Raw genomic sequence first — 14138 nt, 5'->3', positions numbered from 1 at the left:
ATTTGACTTAGCCCACATGACATTTGTTGAAAAAAAATAGCTCTGTGCAAAATCCATGTAGCCAATATTACATTGATTAAACACATGGTAGTTGTTAGATCACAAAAAACAACTGTAAATGTAGAATTATCATTCAGTGGGGGTGTTTCTAGTGGGGTCTCGCAGGGATCTGTTCTTGGCCTGATTCTATTCAACTTCTTTGGGTGATTTGGAAGAAAATATAAATTAATTGTTGGTAAAATTTGCAAACAACACAAAAATGGGTAGAGCAGTAAGTAATAATGGGGACAGATCAGTTATAGCTTGTTAAGGTGGGCTTGTTTGAACAACAGACATTTTTTACATAGCCAACACGGTGGGAGTTTTGCCTGAGTGACTGATTTTTTTTCTCCTGACCCATGCTTTCATGATGGAAAACAAGTTTACTTTTTCATAAAACTCATTTCCTTAAAACACAGTTTAACTTCTTGCAAGACAGAAGAATTTTTCTTTGAATGTCACAGTATAGCAAAGTTGTTGAATTGCAGTTTCACAGATGCTGTATATTGTCAGAAGAGAGACGAAGTCAAGTATTAAATATATTATTTTTAAGTTTACAGAAAAAAATGCTGTCAGTGGTTTTCCTTGTTTCCTTTTTTACCTGTGCATCAGTGCAGGCTGGTGGGAGATGTGATGGGAAGAAGCAAATAATGGATTTCCCTGCATGATTTAAAAACCAGTTTAAGATGCACCCTAACACCTGTAGTACTAATGTTCATGGCAGTTGAAAATCCCCTGCCATGCAGCGGTCTAGCACAAGACCCTTCACACCACTTAAGCCCTGTTCAGAGGATTTGCAAAAGAGTCTGCAGTATGAGTGGTGGTATGGAAGACACACTGAGAAAATGGTAGGGTTGCCAACTCTGAAGCTGTTCCGGGAGATTTTTTTCCCCAACATGACGTAATGTCATTTTCTTAAAATATCCTATTAAAATCTCCTAGATTGCTTTCATTGGTCACCGGGAGATGGATGCTGATTCCAGGAGACTCCAGGCCAATCGTGGAGGGTTGGCAACTCTAGGAAATGGTCTTGATGCCAGCCCGATGTAGATTGGCACAGAAGGCTGGGGAGAGGTCATTGGATCCACATTTACACAGATTTGGACACCCCCAACACAATGGGTACAAAGTAGTTGTGGCTGCTATTCCAGCCAGAGGTTGGAATGTGAGCTTGGCAGATCTCTATCCCATCCTTGGGCTTGGAGGGTAGATTTTGCTCTGTGCACACCACCCACATAGAGATACATTATGTAAGTGTTACGTGGGTGGAGTGCGTTTCACCAAGAAATACTAGATTTTATACGCATAACTCCCTTTCAAAAGCCTTTAACAGTCTGTGTTTCCATTCTTTCATTGCAGATTTGGTTCTGATGAGCTGAAACGACAGTTCCTTGTACCAACTATAGCTGGAGAAGTAGTGGCTTGTTTAGGAGTCAGTGAACCTGGAGCAGGGTCAGATGTTGCAAGTAAGCAAACTGATTATGCCTAGGATTGCTAAAGCTAACATACTGGAGCAGAACTTAGATGACATGGTGATGAAAATGTCAGTACCCTGTTTATCTGGATTCCCCCATCATTGCTACTACCATGGTGGCTTTGGTGGGAAATTTCTAGGAAAATGACTAGTATGGGCAAGACTGGAAAAGGAGAACAGACCAACAAGACCATGGAAGTCTCTGAGCCAAATTCAGCAGTGATGTAAATATTAGTGTAAATTATACTGTCTCATAAATTGGTCAGAGAGGGATTTAAGTGGCTTTACGTGGTAAAGTTGTGTAATTTGCACTGATTTGTCATTCAACAGATGTGTGAATCTAGTGTGATTTAGTTCCTCATGAGAGAATAAAAGAGAGCACAACTAACAAGAGATTATAAAGTAAGGTGGGGAGGTGTCATTCTTTAGGTCACTGCTGAATCTGGCCCACTGTTAAAAAGAAAAGTATTCTACGGTTGAAGAGGCTGAATGAGTTAACTCTCCATATTGCAGAATATAGCCCTAGACCAGCACGGCTTACTGATATAGACATAGCACTTGCAACACCTGCTAATGGAGATCTGAACTTATTTACAGTGGTGACAACTGGAAGATATTGGGCAGTCATCTGGAAACTGCTTTAATGTATCATAATGCCGATTTTCTTCCATTTCCTGTATGATTTCACAAACAGTGACTCCTTCACTGCAGATTCTGCTGTGAATTGTACTTTTCAACTGACTCCACTATCTAAATAAGTTAGGGCAGATAGTAATCTTGTGAAATACAGGAAAAGGTTAATATGCTTGAAATTATTTTCAAACGAAAGTATAATTTTATAAAGTCAGGGAAGACATTTTACAGATGCCTTTCGTACTGACCCTAGAGTTTTGCTGTCTTTGTTTACTGGTTGCCCTTTTGTCTTTATTTACTTATTGCACCTGTTCAGTTTCACTTGTCTAGCCTTGTCTGTGCTAGGGAGCGAACACTGCCAGCACCTACCCTTCTTGCAACACATCTCTTGTCCCAACATACAAGAGTGCTTGGAACTGTGCGGCGAGATTGCCAGCACAATTGCCATTGAATTTGTGCAAAGCTAATCTGACCACCACTGTATTCTGCCCTGCACTGTTTCAATGCTAATATGTACTGAAAGCCCTGGCATTTCATCTTTACTGTTGCAATACGACCTTCCAGCACAATCCCACAAACTCCTGCAACTCCTTCAGTGACCACTCTGTGTAGTGTAAAATGCCTCCTGTAGTGTTGATTATTTTCTTGTTTAGAGCTAATGTAGTTTGTCATGTTGTGCATAAAAGTTTTCTGTAGTCAATGTCTGTAGTCATACACCTTTTCTTGTTTCAATACCTAAAGACTGTGTTATAAATTAAGGATGTATTTACATATGAAAATTAATCTGGAAAAAGGTGGTGTGTGAATTTAAAGTGGAGTAACTATTCCTGATTAACTCCATAGGTGGACACTCTTATTCCAGGACAAAATGGATTGAGAATAAGGCACTATTATTCTGGAATAAGAGCACCAACACATGAAGTTAATCAGGAATAGTTAATTAGGAATAGCTATTCTGGAATAACTCTCTATGTAGAGAAGCCATTACATTGTTCAGTGCATAAAGCAGCCTATCTCTTGAACAATTAAATGGAACGGGCTTTGCAGAAAAACAATTTGATATATCACATCTCCACATATGGATTGCTACTCCCACAACACCCTTTTTCAGTGAAGGGGAACCCACCATGGATTGGTACTGCAGTGATTGGAAGTGGCACTGTTTGTGGATACAGTGAACAGATTTACACAGGCCATTATGGTTAGTTTAGACACACAGCTCTCTTACAAACTACAGTGGTTCATTTGAACTAGTAAGAGTTATAATGGTACAAATTTATCCTGCAGACAGGGCTAATGAGATTATAGCTCATGGTGGCTGAAGTTTCTTGGTCAATAAAACCATGTAAAATGTTTAGTTTCTAGAATATTTGCTCTGTCAAAAACACAGATTACATTTTGATTTCTGATTTCTAAAGACAAATATATCTCCAGGATCATTATTCAGTGTTACATGTGGTGGTTTAGTCTAAATAACGGTAATGGAAATGATATGCTTTAATCCCTCTGTACCATGCACCGTCATTTTCTTTCCAGTAAATTGGCTCTGTTTGTAGGAAAGTTCACTGTTATCATTAGTTTTATTTCCAGTAACAGAAAGTAAATTAACATAAAGTAACTAGCAGAGGAAACACAGCATTGACCAATTATTTTAACAAATGCCTTTCTGGTTAAATTAAATCAATATCAGAACTTTCTAAATATGGTTTTGATTTTGGGATGGAGTGGTGCAGATAATTGTGACTTAAATTCTCTGCTTAGGTACAAGTTATTTATCATCTAACTTGATTGGCATAATACACTTGGAATAACACTTTGGAAAATCAAAGGTAATCTGTTTTTATTCTTAAGAGGTCTCTCTGTTTAACTGAAGAGGGAGGAGGAACACTCAATGCAGCTGAGAAAGGGAATGTGGGGTGCAAAGGAGGCTTTCAGTCACCTCTGTGCTCACCCAGTCAGGGGCAGGGGGGAGGGGTCTGGTCCCCGGTATAAGGCTACTCCTCTACTTACCAGCTGCCAGTGGTTCCAAGTGGCAAGCAAGGATCATTGAGTCAACAGTGTGCCCTTATTGCCAAGAAGGCCAATGGCATTTTGGGATGTATAAGTAGGGGCATTGCCAGCAGATCGAGGGACGTGATCGTTCCCCTCTGTTCAACACTGGTGAGGCCTCATCTGGAGTACTGTGTCCAGTTTTGGGCCCCACACTACAAGAAGGATGTGGAGAAATTGGAAAGAGTCCAGCAGAGGGCAACAAAAATGATTGGGGGACTGGAACACATGAGTTATGAGGAGAGGCTGAAGGAACTGGGATGTTTAGCCTACGGAAGAGAAGAGTGAGGGGGGATTTGATAGCTGCTTTCAACTACCTGAAAGGGGGTTCCAAAGAGGATGGCTCTCGACGGTTCTCAGTGGTAGCAGATGACAGAACAAGGAGTAATGGTCTCAAGTTGCAGTGGGGAAGATTTAGGTTGGATATTAGGAAAAACTTTTTCACTAGGAGGGTGGTGAAACACTGGAATGCGTTACCTAGGGAGGTGGTAGAATCTCCTTCCTTAGAAGTTTTTAAGGTCAGGCTTGACAAAGCCCTGGCTGGGATGATTTAATTGGGGATCGGTCCTGCTTTGAGCAGGGGGTTGGACTAGATGACCTCCTGAGGTCCCTTCCAACCCTGATATTCTATGATTCTGTGATCAATCAGGCATAAGGGAGCCTTGGCCATGTTACTACAGTGGCTCTGTTTCACACAAGGTTCCTTTTAGGTAATGGAAATACTCCAACCAGGGGGACTGACTTTAGGGCACCCGAGATCAGTGGCTTTCAACCTTTCCAGACTACTGTACCCATTTCAGGATTCTGATTTGTCTTGCATACCCTCAAGTATTACCTCACTAAAAAACTACTTGCTTACAAAATCAGACATAAAAGTGTCACAGCACACTATTACTGAAAAATTGCTTACTTTCTCATTTTTACCATGTAATTATTAGGGCTATTGATTAATTGCAGTTAACTCAAAAAAATTAATCGTGATTAAAAAATTTAATCACGATTAATTGCAGTTTTAATTGCACTGTTAAACAATAGAATACCAATTGAAATGTATTAAATAATTTGGATATTTTTCTACATTTTCAATTTTTTTTATTTCAATTACAACACAGAATTCGACGTGTACAGTGCTCACTTTATATTGCTTTTGATTACAAATATTTGCATTGTAAAATGACAAACAAAAGAAATAGTATTTTTCAATTCACCTCATTCAAGTATTGTAGTGCAATCTCTTTATTGTGAAAGTGCAACTTACAATGCCCCTTCATGCTTCGACCACCATTCCAGAAGGCATGCTTCCATGCTGATGATGCTTGTTTAAAAAAATGCATTAATTAAATTTCTGACTGAACTCCTCAGAGGAGAATTGTATGTCTCCTGCTCCATGGTTTTACCCACATTCTGCCATATATTTTGTGTTATGGTATTATAGGATGATGACCCAGCATATGTTGTTTGATTCAAGAACATGTTCACTGCAGATTTGACAAAACACAAAGAAGGTTCCAATGTCAGATTTCTAAAGATAGCTACAGCACTCAACCCAAGGTTTAAGAATCTGAAGTGCCTTCTAAAATCTGAGAAGGACGAGGTGTGGAGCATACTTTCAGAAGTCTTAAAAGAGCAACACTCTGATGCAGAAACTGTAGAACATGACCACCAAAAAAGAAAAGCAACCTTCTGTTGGTGGCATCTGACTCAGATGATGAAAATGAACATGCGTCGGTCCGCACTGCTTTGGATCGTTGTTGAGCAGAATCCGTCATCAGCTTGGACAGACATCCTCTGGAATGGTGGTTTAAGCATGAGGGGATATATGAATGTTTAGCACATCTGGCACATACATATCTTGCGACGCCGGCGACAACAATGCCATGCAAACACCTTTTCTCACTTTTGGGTGACATTGTAAACAAGAAGCGGGCAGCATTATCTCCTGCAAATGTAAACAAACTTGTTTGTCTGAGTGACTGGTTGAACAAGTAGGACTGAGTGGACTTGTAGGCTCTAAAGTTTTACATTGTTTTATTTTTAAATTATGTTATTTTTTTTGTACATAATTCTACATTTGTAAGTTCAACTTTCATGATAAAGAAATTGCATTACAGTACATGTATTAGGTGAATTGAAAAATACTATTTCTTGTTTTTTACAGTGCAAATATTTGTAATAAAAAATATAAAGTTATCACTGTATACTTTGTATTCTGTGTTGTAATTGAAATCAATATATTTGAAAATGTAGAAAACATCCAAAAATATTTAAATAAATGGTATTCTACTCTTGTTTAGCAGCGCAATTAATTGTGCAATTAATCACAATTAATTTTTTAATTGCACAGTTGAGTGTGATTACTTTTTTTAATCGCTTGACAGCCCTAATAATTATAAATTAATTGGAATATGAATATTGTACTTACATTTTAGTGTATAGAGCAGTATAAACAAGTCATTGTATGAAATTTTAGTTTGTACTGACTTCACTAGTGCTTTTTCTGTAGCCTGCTGTAAAACTAGGCAAATATCTAGATGAGTTGATATACCCCCTGGAAGACCTTTGCGTACCCCCAGAGGCATGTGTACCCCTGGTTGAGAACCACTGGCCTAGGTGATCTGGTTCCCCACATTTCTCATTGGTTTCATTTCATTCATCTTTTTTCTTTAGATTACCTAAAATGTAGTAGAGCAGAGTGGTCATTCAAACGTAAAGGTTGTCTGCACAATCCTATTGTGGTACCAGGCAGGACCAGCTCTAGGCACCAGCAAAGCAAGCACGTGCTTGGGACGGCACAATTCCAGGGGCCGCCATCCTTTTTTTTTTTTTTTTTTTGACTTGTGCAGTTGCACTCTCGGAGCTTGGGGCGGCAAAAAACCTAGAACCAGCCCTGGTACCTGGTATTTTTTAATCTGAAATATGACTTAAATGAATGCAGATGAACAATTATGGTATCTTTAGCATTTGCTTCCACGACTCTCAACACTTGTTGAGCAGTGAGTGAATGCTAGCTATCTGACTGCTGATGTGACTGAGAGATTAACGCTACCAATCACACCTCAGTCACCTGATCCGTGAAAAGAACCTCTTATTTCACATTTGTTTTTAAATAGGTATCAAAACAACAGCAGTAAGAAAAGGCGATGACTATGTCATAAATGGTGGCAAGATGTGGATTACTTCAGGATGTCAAGCTGACTGGATGTGCCTGCTGGCAAATTCCAGTGAAGGACCTCCCCACCAAAATAAATCTCTTATATGTCTACCAATGAACCTACCAGGTAAAAGCACTGATTTGTTTTTCTTACAGTTTTCTTTTTATTGCGTTTTACAGCATATGATATAAAATCTTTTGGAGAGAACATAATATGTCCTCAACTCAGTGTTATATTGTCAAATAAAGTAACCAAGCAAATATTCCCTAGGATGGAGTACTGCAAAAAGGGATCTGGGGGCCATAGTGGATCACAAGCTAAATATGAGTGAACAGTGTAACACTATTGCAAAAAAAAAAAAAAAAAGCAAGCATCATTCTGGGATATATAAACAGGAGTATTGTGAGCAAGACACGAGAAGTAATTCTTCTGCTGTACTCTGCGCTGATTAGGCCTCAGCTGGAGTACTGTGTCCAGTTCTGGGCACCATATTTCAGGAAAGATGTGGATGAATTGGAGAAAGTCCAGAGAAGAGCAACAAAAATGATTAAAGGTCTAGAAAACATGACCTATGAGGGAAGATTGAAAAATTGGGTTTGTTTAATCTGGAGAAGAGAAGACTTACAGCTGTTGTGGCAACCTGTGGGCTGCACGCGGCCCGTCAGGGTAATCTGCTGGTGGGCCACCAGATCATTTGTTTACATTTGCACGGCCGCCCACAGCTCCCAGTGGCCGCGGTTTGCCATTCTCAGCCAATGGGAGCTGCAGATAGCCATGCAAATATAAACAAACGATCTGGCAGCCTGCCAGCAGATTACCCTGACGGGCCTCAAGTTGCCCACCACTGACTTGGAGAGAATATGATAACAGTTTTCAAGTACATAAAAAGTTGTTACAAGGAGGAGGGAGAAAAATTGTTCTCCTTAGCCTCTGAGACTAGGACAAGAAGCAATGAGCTTAAATTGCAGCAAGGGAGGTTTAGGTTGGACATTGGAAAAAACTTCTAACTGTCAGGGTGGATAAACACTGGAATAAATTCCCTAGGGAGGTTGTGGAATTTCCATCACTGGAGATTTGTAGGAGCAGGTTAGACAAACACCTGTCAAGGATGGTCTAGATAATACTTAGTCATGTCATGAGTGCAGGGGACTGGACTTTAGATGATCTCTCAAGGTCCTTCCAGTCCTATGATTCTATGTCACTCTGAAATATTAAATGGTAGGTACAGAATGAATGAATGAACAGAAAGGGACAAAGGGAGGAAATTAAATATTTTGCAGACTTCAGACTCTGATGCCAAAGCTACTGTAACATAAAGGTTTCTTCTGGCCAGAAATATTGTTTAAAAAAGTCTATCAATAGGCTTCTGTTGGAGTAATTTATAAGCTACTCTGGAAACAGATCAGTTAAGTAATTGCCAAGGACAAAATTAATACCTTACAAAACATCATTAAAAACAGATTGAAGCAAAACTCTGAATAAACTATCATAATATCCAGTGTTTTAACCTTGGAGAGGGTCCACAAATGCTGTCCTGGATTCTGGTCCTCCACCACTCCCACCCCACCCCATCCCCCCAAAATGGTGTTCAGCTACTCCTCACAATATATTGTGTATTATTTTATCTTTATAGACTACATGGAGCTTTGGAGGATAAAAACTGTAAACTTCTGTGCTCGCCTTTCATCTTTCCAAAATACTGTTGAACTCTTTCTTTAGTGAGTGAGAATTACAGCACAGAATTTATACTTATATACTACTACTTAGAAAGTTATCAGTATATTAATAGATGTACAAGTTACAAACACTTTTTCTCCATAAGAGCATTTAAAACATACGTATATTTCTAGGGGCTAAGTATTTAGTTTTACTAAGTAAATTATTTAAAGTAAGAAGTTTTTAATCATAACTGAAGAAACATGATCACTGAAAGTGTTTATGTTGTAATTTTAAATATACGCCTCTATATATGAGCACATTTTCACTATTACTATATAACAGTATACAATATTTTATCTGTAGTATATTCAGATGTTATATTGTGCAATTGTAATAAAAATTACTTTAGGGGCCTTGTCTGCTATACACACAGTAATACATATAATACAAGATATTACATATATAATAATACGATAACATAATACAAGATGGTAATATATGTATTTCTTATGTAAAGAATGCATCTGAGAAATGGTATTTGAGTCATAGTGTGTAATCATGTAAATAAAGATTGTGCATTAATACATAACAAACATAAAGTGGGAGCATTAAGGTATTGCATTCAATTTTAATTTTATCATTTCTAAAGCTTTGGTTGCTTAACCATGCAATTTTACTATTGCATTAACATAGTGTTTGTGATTTAATGTTACACAAGCCACTGCTAACACTGTGGTTGGAAGAGCACAACATTTATTTCAACCTAATCTGACATCATGTCTACTATGGAGATGGATTATTAGATAATGCTAAATAAAATTATGGATTTGGGCCACCTCCTGGTGTAAAGCTCATCCAATCTCTGTATGCCAAAAAAAGGAGGAGTTCTCATATTGTTTAGTTTTGGATCTCCTTGTTGGAGTGAGTGAATGATACAGCCTGGCAAGATACCATAATTGTAGAGAAGATACCATTTGAAACTAGATTGTGAAAATCCTACCTCTATGTTGGGTGAAATTCACCACCTGAGGCATATGCGCCTCTGAAGTGGTGCATTGGCCCATCTGTGCATTGGCCCAAAATTTCACACCTTGATGAGATGTGGGACTTCAGTGGGATTGGGATTGCTTTTTATGGCAGCTCAGTAGTGAGAATAAGTGTTTCAGTGTGGACCAAAACACATTTTCCCTGACATCTGATGCTTAAACTGTTTTCATAAAAGAGCAATTAACAAAGGGTCAAGAGCAATGCTCTCAGGAGGGTTAAATAATGAGCCATATGCATTTAGATGCCACTCAAGACTACCAGAGGCAGAAATGCTTTTTTTCCTCATGTGAAAAGAAAAAAAATTCCTCTATGCTGTTGACGCTGTTTGGGGATTAATTTCAAGTGATTTAACTGTAACTGTCCAGCTGCAAAATGGTCACTGCTAGCTGGCAGAAGAAAATGAATAGCTGGTGTTAGTTGCTGAAAGCCTCCATTGTATTCCATACATATGTAATGTGGCTTTTTAATGTCACTGGAGACATTTTGACCAGACAGGTACCCTCTTTCCAGAAAAATGCGATCATTGGAACATAGTACACTGAGAGAGGGAAAGGAAAGTCTTGGATCTAGTTTCACTAATCCTGAAAATGAGTTGATATGACAACCTATACATTATGTGAGACTAATTTGCAGATATTTATGAATTGGGAACTGCTCATATATTTGAAAGATAACTCAGAGGTTACAAAATACACAGATAAAATGGTCTTATTCCTAAATATCTATTACTGCCTTTACTGCAGTGTTGTCACTCAAAAAGTTACATTAATTTCTGCATTTTATACCATATAAAATAACATAAAAGCTAACCTGATACTGCTAGATTTCTAGAGGTCCATTAAAATAAAGGTTTCAGAGTAGCAGCCGTGTTAATCTGTATCCCTAAAAAGAAAAGGCGGATTTGTGGCACCTTAGAGACTAACAAATTTATTTGAGCATAAGCTTTCGTGAGCTATAGCTCACTTCATCGGATGCATCCACTGAATGCATCCGATGAAGTGAGCTGTAGCTCACGAAAGCTTATGCTCAAATAAATGTGTTAGTCTTTAAGGTGCCACAAGTCCGCCTTTTCTTTTTATTAAAATAAAGGCCATTTCTACTAGCAAATCATTAATTTTTTAGGATTATGAGAAGTAAGGTCTTTAGGATTATGAAAATTCTGATTTCCCATTTAAAAACAGTGGTGTTCTAACAGATAGGGAAGGAATGCTGTGGTTAGGTTTAAGACACTTTCATGTTTTCTTAAATTTAGGATTTTATTGTAGCCTAAGCGTAGACATTTTCAAATTTGCAAATATTAGTACAGAACTCTTTCTTTTGTTAAATTAATATATATAATTATATACCGTAGACTCTTATTCCCTGTATTCTTCCTAATCCATCTTTATTTTTAGGTGTTTCCATTGCTAAAAAGATAGACAAGATGGGTATGAGGTCATCAGACACAGCACAGATCTTTTTTGAAGATGTCAGAGTTCCCAGCAAATACCGAATTGGGGAGGAAGGAATGGGCTTTACATACCAGATGTTGCAATTCCAGGAAGAGCGTTTATGGGCAGTAGCCAACAGTAAGTCATCAGCCATACTCCAGGCAAGAGAGAAGACTCTTACAAAATGACTAACAGAATTTACTTTCCTGGTGGTGGATTACAGCTAACTCTTGTGATTCATTTTTGTAAAATTGGTCATAGTCTAGACATAGAGAACTTTATCTTTGTATAGCTGGAATAAAAATGAAATGGAAAGAAAGTAACCTTTGGATACTACTAGTGAGGCACTGTATGGTTTTTGTTGTTTGTTTTTTTTGGTTTGGAGTTTTTTTATGTGTTTGTTTTTGCTGGAGCTTTCTGACAACAGCATGAGGAAGAAGCAGCAGCATTGTGTATGGGCTGCCAATGAAATACAAAGATGATCATAATACATATGGAAAATAGCAAACATGGATTTACCATAAGGCTGCGTTCTGAAACTGCCTGTAATGGAGAAGTTATAATTTTCTGTTTTTTCTCAAGAGAATTTTGTGGCTGTGTAAAGGTGCTCTTCTTTAACAGCTCTCTGTCTCAAATCTTCTATTCACCTTGATACAGGTACAGCATAAGCAGTGGCAGGACAAATTTCCCCGTGCTGCTCTGCTTCTGTGTCTCAAGCCTGAACTGGCAGGCCTCTTCTGTGGGAGTGAGAGTGTGGCTTAGTCTCTAGACCCATTTAGAGCTTGCTTCTGCTCCCATTGGAGTCAATGGGAATTTTGCAGAACTTAAGCAGAAGCAGATGGAGGGTTTTTTTGTTTGTCTGACTGTTGTTTTTATGGTGCCTTCTTTAAGTTTTGTGAAGGTGGTCTTGTAATGCAGACACTTACTGACTGAGAACTGATTGTGACAGCCAGCACTTATTAGTGCATAACGTACCACACAAGTGCTGAGTATTATTAATAATTAACTTAACTTGGACTACCAAATAGTAATCAAATGGTATCAAATTTCAATCATTACTAATGCAGGACAAATTCAAACCTGTGTCCCTTTACCAGCCTCCTGAACCATTCACTCTTTTACAATATTTACTTAGTTTATAGTATTATTTGGCCCACTCTAAGAAGTGTATCTTTACTAAAATTTCAAAGTTATGTAAAGGTATTTTAGACAGGACTGGTAGCTCTGTCTATTGTTAAGATTGCCCAATGTGTCCCATTATGTGATGCTGTTTTCAGTTGCTTATAACTTTGTCCAACTTTAACTGTTCGGGCTGAAATTTTACATGCTGGGCATCTGTATTCAGTCTCAATTCTTCTGGAAAATGTCATCCAAAATGGTTCAGTGATTTCTGAGAATGAGATTAGGAAAAAATAGGCTGTTTGGCTCATCTTAAAAAAAAAATCTGGTGACCTTTTCTTTGAACAGCTCTAGCATCCTCAGGCTTTGGAGTGGGGACTTGAAATTTGGTAGGGGGTGAAGGATATGCCTTTTTGCCAGCCCTGTGGAAATCTACCTAAATTTGGCCAAGTAATAAGTCTCAGAAAAATCACAGTTTGCATATGCTCAGTAGAGACTTGTGTGACAAAGCTCTGTTCTTGCCTCTGAGGGTCCCGCGTTTCCTGGCGGATTTTGCTAGCCTCAGAGGCTCACTGTGACCCTCCACGTAACCCTTCTCTCTCTAGAGACGAGGGTCACAGTCTACTGAGCCATTTTCATCATAAGCCAGCGAGGTGGGTGAGGCAAACTTATCCTTCCTTGAACAGTCTCTGTTATCTCCCAGTCTCAGCGATTAATCAGGGGGCAAAGGTGGGGGAGAGGGAGCCCAGGCCCACCCTCTACTCTAGACTCCAGCCCAGGGACCCTAATAGTATCAGCTATGGTAGCTGACCTTTTAGAAACATGACATGTACAATTCCCTAGGCTACTTCCCCCACAGCAGCCCTCACTTCCTCAAGCTCCACTTCACCCTTATCTCAGGGCCTCCTTCCTTGTGCCTGATATGGTGTGTACTACTCAGTCTCCACAACAGCGCAACTTCCTCCCACAGCTCCTGACACGCACCCCCACCTGACTAACTGGGAGGCTTTTAACTAGTTTCAGCCAGCCCTTGATTGGCTTCAGGTGTCCCAATCAACCTAGCGTTCTCCCTGCCTTCTGGAAAGTTCTTAATTGGCCCCAGGTGTCTTAATTGACCTGGAGCAGCTGCCATTTCACTTATCCTGCTACCAGGGATTTGTTTAGCCTGGAGCTAATATATCTATTTCCCACTACTTTTCTATAGCCATCTGGCCTTGCCCCGTCACACTTGCTAGAGCTTAACATCTAATATCTCTAAAGAATCCACCCTCCCTAAGCATGCCCAGCCTCTCCTAGTTCTTAGTGCTGACCAGACTGTGCATGCACCACCCGATCAGAGCGACTGAGTATGCCTCCTCCAGCCCAGGGATAGAGGGACAAAGCTGGATTTTTCCTGTTCAGCCTTATGCTGGCCCTCTGCACAGAGGGTGAATTTCACCCGAAGAGTGCAAGAATCTTGACTGTCTCTAGCCCCTGGGCTGGGAGTAACTCTTTTTTCCATCTCCTCAGTCTTGCATATCCACAAAGTCAGTCACA

The 14138-nt window shown here is 39.2% G+C and overlaps 1 protein-coding gene across 2 annotated transcripts in view; it reads left to right on the top strand.

Annotated features, from left to right (window-relative positions):
- Nucleotides 1-14138, top strand: part of LOC142071197 (putative acyl-CoA dehydrogenase 6) — a 136723-nt gene that overhangs the window by 108785 nt on the left and 13800 nt on the right. For both annotated transcript variants that reach the window (XM_075125857.1, XM_075125858.1), the window contains exons 4-6: nt 1399-1505; nt 7306-7473; nt 11448-11621. In XM_075125857.1, coding sequence (XP_074981958.1) covers nt 1399-1505; nt 7306-7473; nt 11448-11621 — 449 coding nt within the window. The remainder of the gene's footprint in view (nt 1-1398; nt 1506-7305; nt 7474-11447; nt 11622-14138) is intronic.

The sequence above is a fragment of the Caretta caretta genome, chromosome 2 (assembly GCF_965140235.1).
Source record: "Caretta caretta isolate rCarCar2 chromosome 2, rCarCar1.hap1, whole genome shotgun sequence".
Taxonomy (NCBI): domain Eukaryota; kingdom Metazoa; phylum Chordata; order Testudines; family Cheloniidae; genus Caretta; species Caretta caretta.
The sequence above is the reverse complement of the archived record's forward strand: the minus strand, read 5'-3'. Positions and strand labels throughout refer to the sequence as shown.